The 12,626-nt window shown below is 49.0% G+C and overlaps 1 protein-coding gene across 1 annotated transcript in view; it reads right to left on the reverse strand.

Annotated features, from left to right (window-relative positions):
- Positions 1 to 999: 999 nt before the first annotated feature.
- The window catches only part of Pknox2 (PBX/knotted 1 homeobox 2), a 74,398-nt gene continuing 62,771 nt past the window's right edge, over positions 1,000 to 12,626 (reverse strand). The window contains exons 8-10 of the mRNA XM_032910886.1: positions 5,623 to 5,699; positions 4,633 to 4,811; positions 1,000 to 3,186 (exon numbers count right to left, since the gene is read on the reverse strand). Coding sequence (XP_032766777.1) covers positions 2,954 to 3,186; positions 4,633 to 4,811; positions 5,623 to 5,699 — 489 coding nt within the window. The 3' untranslated portion in view covers positions 1,000 to 2,953. The remainder of the gene's footprint in view (positions 3,187 to 4,632; positions 4,812 to 5,622; positions 5,700 to 12,626) is intronic.

The raw sequence follows: 12,626 nt of genomic DNA on the forward strand, positions 1-12,626 counted from the left end.
TCCACATGCATGTTACGTATACAATGTGCTTGCCTGGTACCTACAGAGGCCAGAGAAATGTATTCTGACTGGAGTTAGTGCTGAGAACTGAACTTGGGTCTTCCCTGGAGGGCAGCAAATACTCTTAACTGCTGGCCATTTATCTTCAGTCCTTTTGAACATGTGTGTGTGTGTGTGTGTGTGTGTGTGTGTGTGTGTGTGTGTGTGTGTGTGTGTGTGAAACCTCTGTCTGAAATGATAATGAAGTCTGCCCGAATCCTCTCTGTTTACGTGTTTTATTTTTTGAGACAGGTCTCACATATTCCAGGCTATGTCTAACTGGTGATATGACCAGGGTGGCCTTTAACTTCTGATCCCCCTGCCTGCATCTTCAGAAGGTTAGGACAGCGTATGTAAACTACAACGCTCAGCTTCTTCATCTTCCCAATTTTGGGAGGTGAGGTTATAATGGGCTCTTTGTTATCTTGTGAATCTTTGACCTTTCTGACCCCTTCAGCATCGTTGGCCTGACTCTATGGGGTGTGGAGATGACCTCTGAGATTCTGGGACAGACCCTGCCCTGGACATAGTATCAGGGCTAAAGCTGCAGCCCAGACTATGCCTCTTTTCAGGTTTCAGCATTTACCACCAGTGGGAGAAAGGACGGTAGGCATATGAGAGAGAAGTGCAGGCCCTGTCAGCATCAGCTTGGATGAGAGGAGGACTGAGGAAGTGAGCTCTCACCTGCAGTGCAGAGAGCTGTCAGGAGAGGGCAGTACAGAGCTGTCTCTGTCCTCGCTATGCTCTTAGACACAAACAAGGCAGATGCATCAAAGTGGACCATCCTTCCCTCTAGACAGGCTAACAAAAGTCACACCAAAAGCCCTCTACTTTATCCCTTTCTGAGGGTGGTCATTTCAGTGGGGTGGATACTGGGCTTCCAGTTTCTGTCTGACCCAGGGTCCCACTGAAGTCATGAGACTTCTAAAGCAGTCACAAGAAGAGAGATGTGCACCAGTATTTCGGTAGGTGACAAGGTTTACTGGAAATCCGCGGCCACATTCAGTACTGGTTTGGTGGATACATCAGAAGGAGGTTGCATAACATGGGGCGGGTGAAAGGGGCTGGGAGGGAGATGAAGGCATGTGTATCCATGTGCACGTATGCACACACGTCCGTGCTGAGTAGGGAGCTTGTCACGGTGCTGAGTGGAAGGGTTTATGTGTGGATGTATGCATTTTAACAAGAAAAATGAACCAGAAGAGGAAGTGTGTTATCCCACTGCAGGTTGCAAAAGTCTCACGCCAAAAAGCTTGCCTTTCCTCTAGGTACGGCATCAAAGGGGAGTAAAAAAATGATTGGATCACCCAGATTATAAATAAGGTTATTTGTTTCTCAAAAATCCCTAGTAAAACATTAAATATCAGCTCTTTTGGGGGAGAAATACATTCATTTCCGGGAGACCTCAGAAAAGTGACTATCCTTTTGCTCCACCCAACCAGGTAGAGGAGGAGAAGGCTCAGAAGGTCCCAAGGGTCCCCTCTGGTTGAGCCAGATAGCCGTTCACATCCCAGCACTGAAGGAGATGGCCAATGCACATTTACAAATGAAACTGCACATCCGTCACATTAAACCCAATGGAAAACACACATGTGGTCAGTCCTGTCTTTCACAGCCATAGGGTGGGAGGGGACAGGAGCAGCAGATGCCAATCCTGGATCCTCCAAGCTGGGCTTGGAGGGTGTGTATGAGGGCAGATGGTAGGAGGCTTCCTCCCAGGCTGCCCCAGTTCCTCCAGCGCCAAGCACAATGGTGTGTACAGATTAGCTGTGCGCTATATCCCCTGCCATGTTGGGTACCGAAGGGAAGAGCAGTAGCACCTTCTTCAGACCCTGGGTTCCCATTGGGATAATGCTTTCCACTGTTTCTTCTGCCTTCTCTGGAGAATAGAATGAAGGAGGAGGCCAGAAGCTGGTAGTGCCAGCTTGGGAGCAGAGGGTTACCACGGAGACCTGCGGAGTGAAAAGAATCCCTGGCCCCACCTCTCTCAAGGCTTACGGAGGAGGCTGGGGTTTCTGAAGAGCTCCACCTGAGGGTAGGAGCATCTCATAAGATATCATGGTCCTATTGTTACAGGAGCTGTGATGTGATCACTTAGGGACTGCTGTGATCCCCAGAGTCATCTTAATATGGCTCCCAATCCAGGTTCTGCCACCTGCTTGGTCCTAGAGCTGACCCAGATGGAGAGTTGCTTTTAACCTCTTCAGGGTGGACCCACCGACAATATATTTCCGAGAGAGAGAGGAAGAAGGAGTCTCTTTGGTTTCCTTCCCCCTCTCCTTAGTCCATGGCCACTGTACCTAGAGACAGGGCCTCAGTAGGGCAAGTTGGAGCCCTGTGCCATCCATGTCTCACTCTGATATGCAGTGTGTGGTGTTGTCTCAGGCCCTCCTACTCCTCTGGCCACTGGTTATGCACTTAGGCTCCCTCCTGTCCATGAGTGTCTTTCAAGGGAGCTCAGATTCTCCTGGGGGAAAATGTTAGACCCCTTCTCTCTCATCCTTCCCTCCCAAGTCTGCCCCTTAGCAAAGGTCCACTCTGCAAATAGCGCCTGTCCACCTCAGAGGGCAGGGCTTGTAAACAACTCAAGTCCTTTTCCGTGTGGAGCCACGGGTGTCATCTGTCCTCCGGTATGTGGTGAGTCCAGATCTCAAGCTCTCCTTCTTCACAGGCTGTTTGACTGGCCCCCGGCAATGGAGTGCACTGCAGTCTGAGGGTCTGGGACTAGGTTTTCACTGAAGCTTGGTGGTTGGAAAGGAACAGGGCGTCTCTGCATTTCTTCAAGCTATGATTCCGGGGAAGCTAGGGCCCAACTTTCTTAGTGCTGCCTGCCCATATTCCCTCCCCCCCACCCTGAACCCTCCTGATGACACTCCTTTCCTGCCCGGTGACCAATGCCATCTGGGCTGCCTGACTACTCCAGGGAGTCACTGTGTTCCAAGCCCAGGTCGCTGACATTCGTTGTCTGTAGCTCATCAGCCTCCTCCTCCAGCTCCTCCTCCTCCTCTTCCTCCTCCTCCATATCATCTTCATCCTCTTCTTCTGTCCCATCCAAGGAGTCATCATGGGCAGCCATCATTGCCTGCTGCATGGCCATGGTGGCATTGTCTGAGGACAGGGACTGCAGGTTGTCCAAGTTGATGGAACCTGCATGGGAGAGGACAAAGGTTAGGACGAGGCAAGGGCTGGTGCTTGGGCCCAGCCACCTTAGTGATGGACAGGGTGGATGGGCTGGCTCGGGCGATGGTGGGCCCCTCGTTAGTAAGAGCACCAGACCCTGAGTGAGACAATTCACTGGCGCGAAGCTTTCCATCTCTCCATTGTTTAACCTCTTCTGCACCATCTCAGGCAGCAACACTCCAGGTTACTACACACCCAGGAATCTCTATAGAAGTATAGGAAGCACTTTTTTAAAAAGATTTATTTTATTTATATGAGCACACTGTAGCTGTCTTCAGACACACCAGAAGAGGGCGTCAGATCCCATTACAGATGGTTGTGAGCCACCGTGTGGTTGCTGGGAACTGAACTCAGGTCCTCTGGAAGAGCAGTCAGTGCTCTTAACCGCTGAGCCATATCTCCAGCTCTAGGAAGAACTTTTTAACCAATCAATCAATCAATCAATCAGCTAATTAATTAATCAACTAAAATTTCCAACTACTCTGTAAAGCAGGAGCCCTGAACCGAAGTCTGATGAGGAGGAAACTGAGCCTTATCTTCCTCTTCATCCTCTGCTAAGTCATGGGTTCCAGACACTGTGTCAGCCTTGCTCGCCCTGGGATCTTCTGCAAACTTGTCCAGCACCACCTCAACGTCCTACTCTACCTCAACAGATGGCGACACGTCACAGAGGAACCTGTGTACAGCCATATGTGTGCAGGCAGATATGTGTGCACACGGGTGTCTCCACCCTCGTGCCCACACAGCGGTCTTCATGCGCCAACCTCAGAAATGTCTCGCTGATTAAATTATTCATCGTTTACCAGGAAACCAGCACTTTGAAGAGCATATATGGAGGGTGTGATGGGGAATCTGGAAGAACAAAGCTTCTCTTGGCCTCTGTTCACAAGCCAGCTGCCTGCCTCGGTATTTATAGATGGCCTTGCCCTTGAAGAGCTGAGTAGATACTGACTGTACTGGGAGACGTGGGAACACGAGGAGCAGGGAGAAAGGGGCTCTTCTGAGCAGCCGCTGACTCCGAGGAGCACCCTCTCCCATCCCTTTGTGAGCTTGCTTTAAGTTTACATGATCGCTGAATGCTGTGACTCATACCTGCAAACCTCGCACTAGGAGAGCAGAGGCATGAGGGTCAGAACAGGAGAATAGCCTCGGCTATACAGTACGTCTGAGGCCAGACTACGTGAGATCCTGTCTCAAACAAAACAAAACACAGGCAATAGCAATAACAAAAACAAACCAAAGATGTGCACCGAACATCCCTTCTTGATAAGCTTTATAAAAAACAAACTAGGAAAAGCACTGTGGAAAGAAGTGACAGGACCCTGGGTGGGTAAGGAGACATTAACTCTTGAATCTTTGCTTTCCAGGAGCCCCACCAGCCCCAACTCAGGGCATCCTTAGACCTGGTCTTACCATCAGGGTTCGTCCCTGGGGTGCCACCCTGCTGCTGCAGGACTCCAGCAGCAATGGAATTGGGCCAGAATCTTTGGGTGGGCCGGTGCTGAGACTTGATTTTCTTGGCTTTGGGAGCAGGATCTGGGTTGCTGGCATCAAGCATGGGCTGCAGGATGCGCCTCCTGGCATTGATGAACCTGCCCAGGGGGATGATGAAGACCTGGTTAGACACCATCTGGGTCACATGGGTGGTGTTGGGGGTGAGCAAATGTGACAGTTAAGCTGATCTCCAAATGTCTGTAGGCAGCTGTACTGGTCTACAGGTAAAAGCCCTCTGGCTGAGGAGTTTATGAATTACCCAGGGAACGGTGATCATGGGAAGAATGTATGAGGAGCTGTCAGAAATCCCTACTCAAGATCCACCAGAGCTGAACAGAGAAGGGAAGAGCTGTGGGCACAGTCACAAACTTCTGGACTTATAACAAGGGCCTAGCTTTAGGGTCTAGTCCTTTCCATCCGTCCTGGCCAGAAGCAGACAAGGACGCCAACATCCCTGTCAGCTCAGGAAGGCATCTCTCCCTCCTCCTTCCCAGCTTACTTAAATAAATGTTTTGGTTTCAGCACACATGGAGTTGGGTAGACCAGATAACCACTACTGGATGTACCTTTGGTATCTGATGCAAGACCCTCTCTCTGGTCTGTCCCTACTAGGCTGGTGAGCCCAGATTCTCTGGCAGTGTTTTTTTTTTTCCCCTAAATGCATGACGGTTCCATGGATGTATTTGACCCAATGTCCCAGCAGAGGGCGCTGCAAAGCTACAGTTGAAGCCCAGGCCAGGCTGACTTAGGCTCCTTGTACCTAGCTCACAAGGGAAGAGGACTGGTCTGGCAGTGGAGCTGAGGCTGAGGTAGGTCTGGGCACTCTTATCTTCTCTCCCTGCTCAGAGCTCCCTTGCCAAGCATGCGCTCCTGGATCTGAGAGGCTGTGGGCAGGTGATGCCAGCTCACCAGTTGTTTACTTGCAGGAGGGTGAGGTTTGTCTGGGCTGCAATCTGCCTCTTCTCATCTTCGGTTGGGTAGGGGTGCTGAAAGGAGAGAACGGCTAATGAGAAGTTGTGGGCACACAGGGGCCAGATCGTCCTGGTGTTCATAGCCAACACATGGACACAGTCAAGGTTTGGGGATTGGAACCGGGGAAAGGGTAATGTTTGCTCTTGAGGACAATGTGCCTGGAGTATATACAGAGGCTCCCATGTGCCGTAGGCTCCCCCAACACAGTGCCACACAATGGGGACCAGGGTGCATTCTACAGTTAGTTCAGTATTGATTACAAGACACTTTCCCCTGACTCTCACTTGATCCTGCAGGAAGGCAGGCATTCTCAGAGCTAGGATCAACAATGGCCTCTCAAAGCCACCAAAAGGCAGTGCATGGGGAAGGGGGATGGATTAATACAATCTAAATTAAATTGTTATTTATATCTATTGTGTGTCTAGATTTATACTAGGCATTTGGAGAGACAGGATATAGATACAGTGGTATACTACTGACTTAGGACTTTTTAACCCTTTTAAGTGCATCCATACATTTCATTTCATTTAATCAAACTTACTAAGACTGTGAGGTGGGCCAGGCAGTAGTGACGCACACACACCTTTAACTTCAGCATTGCTCTGCAGAGTGAGTTACAGGGCAGCCGAGGCTACACTGTCACTCAGATGGCCCTACCAACTCAGTTCTTCAGACTATGGCTCTGCATTCCCTTGAGGAGGGCTGTATGGTACAGATATCTCCTTTAGTCTTGCATGCTTTGGTCCAGCCTTGATTACACATTTACTCCAGCTCCTCAACTACACTTCATGAGGACACAGTGCACATTAAAGAATGAGTCTGCACTGTCTTTACACACAAATGACCACCGATGGAGGACAACGAAGGAGAAGTTGGAGATGCTGAGGTTTTGGCAATGAGTGCCATGGAAACTTAGCCGAAGGGAATACGTAGTGGCCAGAGTCACAGGAAGATGGCTGAGCTGAGTGACACTAAAGAAAGGAACAGTGGTTGGGCGTGGTGGCTCATGCTTTTATAACAACTTCAGAGGTGAAAGCAGGGTGATCAGTCTGGCCTACAAGAGACTCTCAAAACATCCCCCTCCCAAGACAAACAAACAAACAACAAGGAATCAAAAACAAAAGAAAGGGAGAGCCTAAGGAAGAGGGTCTTGAGGCCAATGGGTGTGAAGCCAGACAACACTGAGTTAATTTATTTCCAGAGCTTTCTGAGGCTCTGGCACAAGTGCCTGACATCCAGTAGGCATGAGAGTCTAAAGGGACCAAGGATTCACCCTAGAAGCAGAAGAGACCTGGAGATCTCGGGCCTAGAGGACCAAGCCATCTAGCATTCTCAGACCAGGATCATTCTTTGTGCTTGTGTTGCTTGCAGACAAGAAATGCTTGCACTCTTTAAAGTCCCAGAGACTGGGGCTCCCAAGCTAGCTCTATTGTGACTAGCTGCGAGACCTCGGGCATGGCAGTTAACAAGACATTATTAAGTTAGGTAATGATTAAATACTTGCAAAGAGTTCATACTGCGAGGATGGGGTGACATGGGCAGGATGTTTAGAGCTCACGGAGGGAGCAGTTGGAAGTGCTGGCGTTAGCAGTGACAAAGGAAAGGAGCCTCTCCAGCTGGCCTCCATGTCCCTTGACTAAAGCGATCAGGATCATGTGTTGTTTTAATTCACACCTCTGACCCTGACCACCACACCAGGGCGTCTGACCCTGTGATTCATGCAATATTAAGAGTCTAACAAGGAGGAATGCACACCAGTGTTGCTGGAGCCAATTTCATGCTAATTGGAAGAGAGCAGAGGGAGGCCATAAGGGGAAATGTCAGGGAGGGTAGAGGTGGACAGGCAGGGACCCTGGCGATGCTCCCCTCCCTACTTCATAAGGGTTACAGGAAGGAGCTAAGCCTCCCTCCCTATCTATGGCTGCCAGATCTGTTAACAAAACAAAATCTCCCCCTGTTATCTATGGAGGATTGGTTCAAAAATCCTTATAGACAGCAATATCTATGGATGACCCAGTCTCATTCTGTAACGTGGCACGCTGTTTACACACAGCCTACACAGCTTGCACAGAACTGGGCACTGAGCAGTATGGAGGCTCAGAGGAAGAGGGTATATGATGGCCATACTCTCCTTGGTGCCAAATATCATCTCTGGATTACTGACAATACTTCCGATAAGCAGATGTGGAAACAGTCATCATACCATATTACTTAGGGAACACAATGTGGAAAAGAAGAATCTGTACGCGCTTAGTGCAATTTTTTTCACATATTTTCAACCCATATTCAGTTCAGCCTACACAATGTGAAACTTGCCAGGTATGTGAGTTGACCACACGATGAAAAAATATGACAGCCTTTTAGTCACCATGTCCTCCATCACTGTCCCACTCCTGATATCTCTTCCCTCATCTTCCCACTGCAGATGCTTCTGAGTGCTGCTGAAACTTCGTCACAGGGCAAATCCTCAGGGAGGCCGTTTCCAGCTCCCTTAAGTCGAGGTGGTCATCAAGGCCTCTGAATGAGTGTTTTGCACTCCTCATCCAGGGGCATCAATAGCCAGTGGTAAGCTAGGGCTGCTCTTAGGCAGGAACTCTAGTGCATTAGAAGTTATCTCAGTAGTTCCCAGAGCAGTCATAGGAATGGGCTTCATGTCCAATGATGGTGCATGAATGAATATACAACTCAACAGACATAAAGACGTGTGGATGAGCAGAATTGGATGTTAGCTTACATAGGCTGGATGTCTGCTGCTTCCTGAGTGCTAGAAGTCAGAGATACCTGAAAGTTTGGAGTTTACAGCTGAAAGGTGTGTGTGTGGGGACCTCTACTGAGGGTTCTTCAGGTCATAGGAGAAGAGTGGTTGGTTTGGTTGGGGAGGATTCCTAGGAAGGTAGGGCCTCAGTTGGGCATTGAAAAATGCAGAAGAGAGATAAGCCTTTAAGGCAGGAGTCATACAACATGACCAAGTCAGATGAGCATCTCTTCCCTGTTAGGGCCCCAGAGAGGGAAGTCCCCCAACCTACTATAAAAGGATGATGCTTCCTGTCTCTAAGGAGGCACTGTTTCTGGCACTGAAGGACAACATATCTTAAACACAGATCGACATATTTCCATCTTACTTGAAGAATGAGTACGGCTCAACACTCATTGATGGTTCTGCTACAGATGGGATTTTTAGATCCCTGATGAGTACCCCTACTAACAGGTCCCACCACCTCTCTGTCCCAGCGTAGAACCTCAGGAGTCACAGGGTGGAGGTTTTGGATGAGTCGCCCAGCTTTGGGAACAGGTGTGTGGGCCAGAACATTCCTGGCATGACGGCTGAATACCGGGGAGCAGTCCAGCTTGTACACGCCTCAGACCACATGACTCCCGAGGACAGAGTCAAAATAGTCCTGGCTCCTGGACAGACCACAATTGAGTCAGTGCTACTTTTAGCACAACTGGAAAAGGCTTGAGGCCAAGGACAAGAGAGGGAGTGAGACAAGATCTTAGGAGATGAGCATTGTCCTCTGGAAGCTGTCCTGCGATCACCAGCTGAGGAACTCTGCTGAAGGCCAAAAGGAAGGGCCCAAGCTGCAGCTCCGAGTGAATGATTCTTCCTTGAAAAAGGTATAGCCCTGACTAGCAAAGTCTGGATCCTTCTCAGTACCAGCCTGAAGACTTTCACAACTGGGCAAGGCTGCTTGATGGTGAAGACCCATTGAGGAGGAACTGGTAGCTGTTAGGCCTTGGCTACTCGTTCTGTATCTTTTGTCCTTAGCTTTCTCTGGTTAACTGTAAGTAAAAAAGGCACCCACTTTTGGACCTCAGAGTGATGTAATGGGCTGACAAAACAAGAGTGTTATATCCTCACAGATGAGTAGAGGCCTCTTAGACTCCTCCAGTTGAACACTCAAGACAAGGAACTTGAAGCCCATGCATTAAATAGGTGCTGTTTGGCTCTCTCTGCAAACTGACCTAAAAAACTCCTCTGCAACTCTGCTGACTCTGCCCTTTAGACCTCCACAACACTCGTTTCCTTGGATTCAAAGGACACTGAAGTAGCTTTTAGTTTGAAGAATGAGCTCTGGTCAGAAGAAACTAATCCAGTACTGGTTTTTGTAGCTCTGGCAACTTCTTTCATTCAAGGTTACCCTGTGATGACCCTTCCACCTCTCTAGCCCATGTGGATCTCACCATGTGGTTGACTGGGTCACAAAGGGAACTGTGATGTGGGGGACATCAGCCTGTGGGTATCAGTGGAGCCCAGACTGGCAGCAGACTCAGTAGGGAGTTGGGCTTCTCTTCCCCGAGACCTGCTCTGGCGCCTACCCAACTTTCCGTGCTTTCCCCCTCTTATAACCATGGCTTGCTTTGGAGCCTTCATTCTATGGGAATACCAATGTTCAGGAGGACCTGTAACCCAAAGGGAGGCAGCCAGGAGGGGCAGAGCTTTGAAATGACCATACATGGTGTCACATCTAACACGACAGTGGTGCCACATGCGCCCTGATTTCAGAGATGACAGAGCAAGCAATCACGCAAGCAGACAAGCAGGCCTTGCCTGACCCAGGCAAGTGCAGTTAGCCATGGGCTTCCTCTGACAGCACTTGCCATGCTTAGAATGCTCATTCTTTCTTGTTTTTACCCCTACCCTTTAAAAAACAAACACAAAGAGAGGCACAGAGAGCTAAGGAGCCTCGCCCACTGTCACACAGCAAATGCTCCATACCCATCCACCCCCAGGTCAAAAGATGGGAGACCACTCCCACCCTGGGAGCTTCATCTACTTCTTTCCAACCACTCTCCCAAAGATAAAATTTTTATGAAAACCACCTCCTTAAATGTCTGTAGGTCATTCTGTATGTATCCTATCCTGCAACACAATGGCCCAGCTTTTGACTTGGCTTTTTGTTTGTTTTGTTTTCTTTTCTTTGAGATGGGGTCTCACGTAGCTCAGCTCGGTTATGAACTCACTCACTGCATAACTGAAGAAGACCTCGGACTTCTTTCTGGTCCTCCTGCCTCCTCAATCTCCTGAGTGCTGGGATTACAGTCACGTGCAACATTTCTGTCTAGGTTTCGAACATCTTACTAATAATGCTATTTGTTCGTCCACCATGGCTGTACTTATTTGGTTTTGTTGCTGTATAGTTTTCCACTGTGAAATCATCCTACCTCCTGTTTTGAGTCATAAGCTATTCTTTCTCCCTCTGGTTTCTACTCCAACCCATTCATCCCGCTGCAATGAGGATGGTTCTTCTTAGCTTGCTTCCATCCCCCCTCCTGTTTATCTTTAGTCCACCTAGGCTCCTTCTTCTGGATTCAAGTGCTCCCCTAGATTGTCTCCCTAGGTTGTCTCCCACTATAGAGGTGACTTGTTATCTGACACCCTAAAGAGACGGATTGTCAGTTTTTTGAGAAAAGGAATGATGTTTCTCTTTATCTCCTCCTTCATCTGCACAGAGAATGCAGTGCGTGGTGTGTACTCATTGAATGAATCTCCGTGGAGGTTTGGGAGGGGGTGTCTGCAGGTACAAAGGAGGACCGGTGGATTCTCTGATTCACACCCCTGGGAATTATTCCTAGAGGCAAGTCACACTACTGCTGTTCCTTGTTTGATTGTTGACTGCTTGAGGGGCAGGCAAGAGGGATACCTCACAGTCTATCAAGATACCCTGCTTCTCTAGAGGGGTCACAGAGGTGGCCCTAGGAGTGTGGGTGAGAATATAGTTTTCTACATGGTTTGGATCCTGGACCTGGCCTCTCAGTAGCTCTAGACCTTGGGCATTTTTTTTCCTCCTGCAAGGAAACCATTCCTCCAGCCTCAGCGTACTTAGGGTAGTTCCTGTCATATTCTGTGTTTGTTAAAAAGAGATTAGAAGGGGAAAGAGAACTCTTCAGCTTGGCACATGAGCTCTTGCCTTAAAAAAGCTACAGGTTGTCTGTTGGCAGCCAGTTGGAGCCCCCTGCCCTCTGTGCAGGAGCATCTTGTTCCCCTTTTCCTGAAGGGCTTCCTTTTCTGCATCCTTGAGGCCTGCTCTAAGTTCTGTGTATACGTGTGTTCTCTTCTAATCAGTCTCAGGTTTCTTAGGGATGCTGTGAGGTTGTATATGTCTTCCGATGGACCTCTAAACTGCTCAGAACCCAAAGAGTCGTAGAGCCCAGCCTCTCCCCCTGGAGTCCAAGAAGGTGCAGGTGTGTAAAGACAACGATGCCCTACCCTTGCTATGACTTGGGGACATGGGTTGGCCAACGATCCCTGACTGGTCTCCACTTGCAGGTTAACCAATGATTGTACTATTCTGAAAAGACTGGGGCACTGGGCTCTACAGTGTCACCTTCATGTCCCTCAGAGTGCAGGGTGATCCGATGGTCCTGACAGTTTTCTGTTGAACTCCACCTGCCTTTCTATGCTTTCAAGCAGATTCCTATAAAGTTATACAGAAGTCTCTGGGAACACGTCCCACCTGTGGACAACAGTTACTACTCCTGTTGGATACCCACAACAGCTGGCTACCTTTTATTACTTATGGCATTTAGAATGCCCACTGTGGGCTCACTAGGTACTGCCAAAGCACCAGGCTTTGTTCTCATGTCACATATGAGGAAAAAAAAATCTCAGGAGAGTATAACAACCAGCTATAGTTATGCAAGCAGTAAGGGGCAAGTCAGTGGCAGGGTCCATATTCCCTGTATCCTGAACCAGGCTAGTCCATCTCTGCTGCTAGTCACTGTGCTATAGAATACATTACATAATTAGCTTTGTCAACTTTACACAATCTAGAATCACCTGGGAAGAGAATCTTAATTGAGGAATTGTCTAGATTAGGTTGGCCTGTGTGTGTGTGTGTGTGTGTGTGTGTGCGCGCGCGCGCGCGCGCGCGCGTGTGTGTGTGTGTGTGTGTGTGTGTGTGAATGTGTGGAGGTCAGAGGGCAACCTGTGGGAGTTGGTT

This window comes from Rattus rattus, chromosome 8, assembly GCF_011064425.1.
Source record: "Rattus rattus isolate New Zealand chromosome 8, Rrattus_CSIRO_v1, whole genome shotgun sequence".
In the NCBI taxonomy this organism is placed as follows: Eukaryota; Metazoa; Chordata; class Mammalia; order Rodentia; family Muridae; genus Rattus; species Rattus rattus.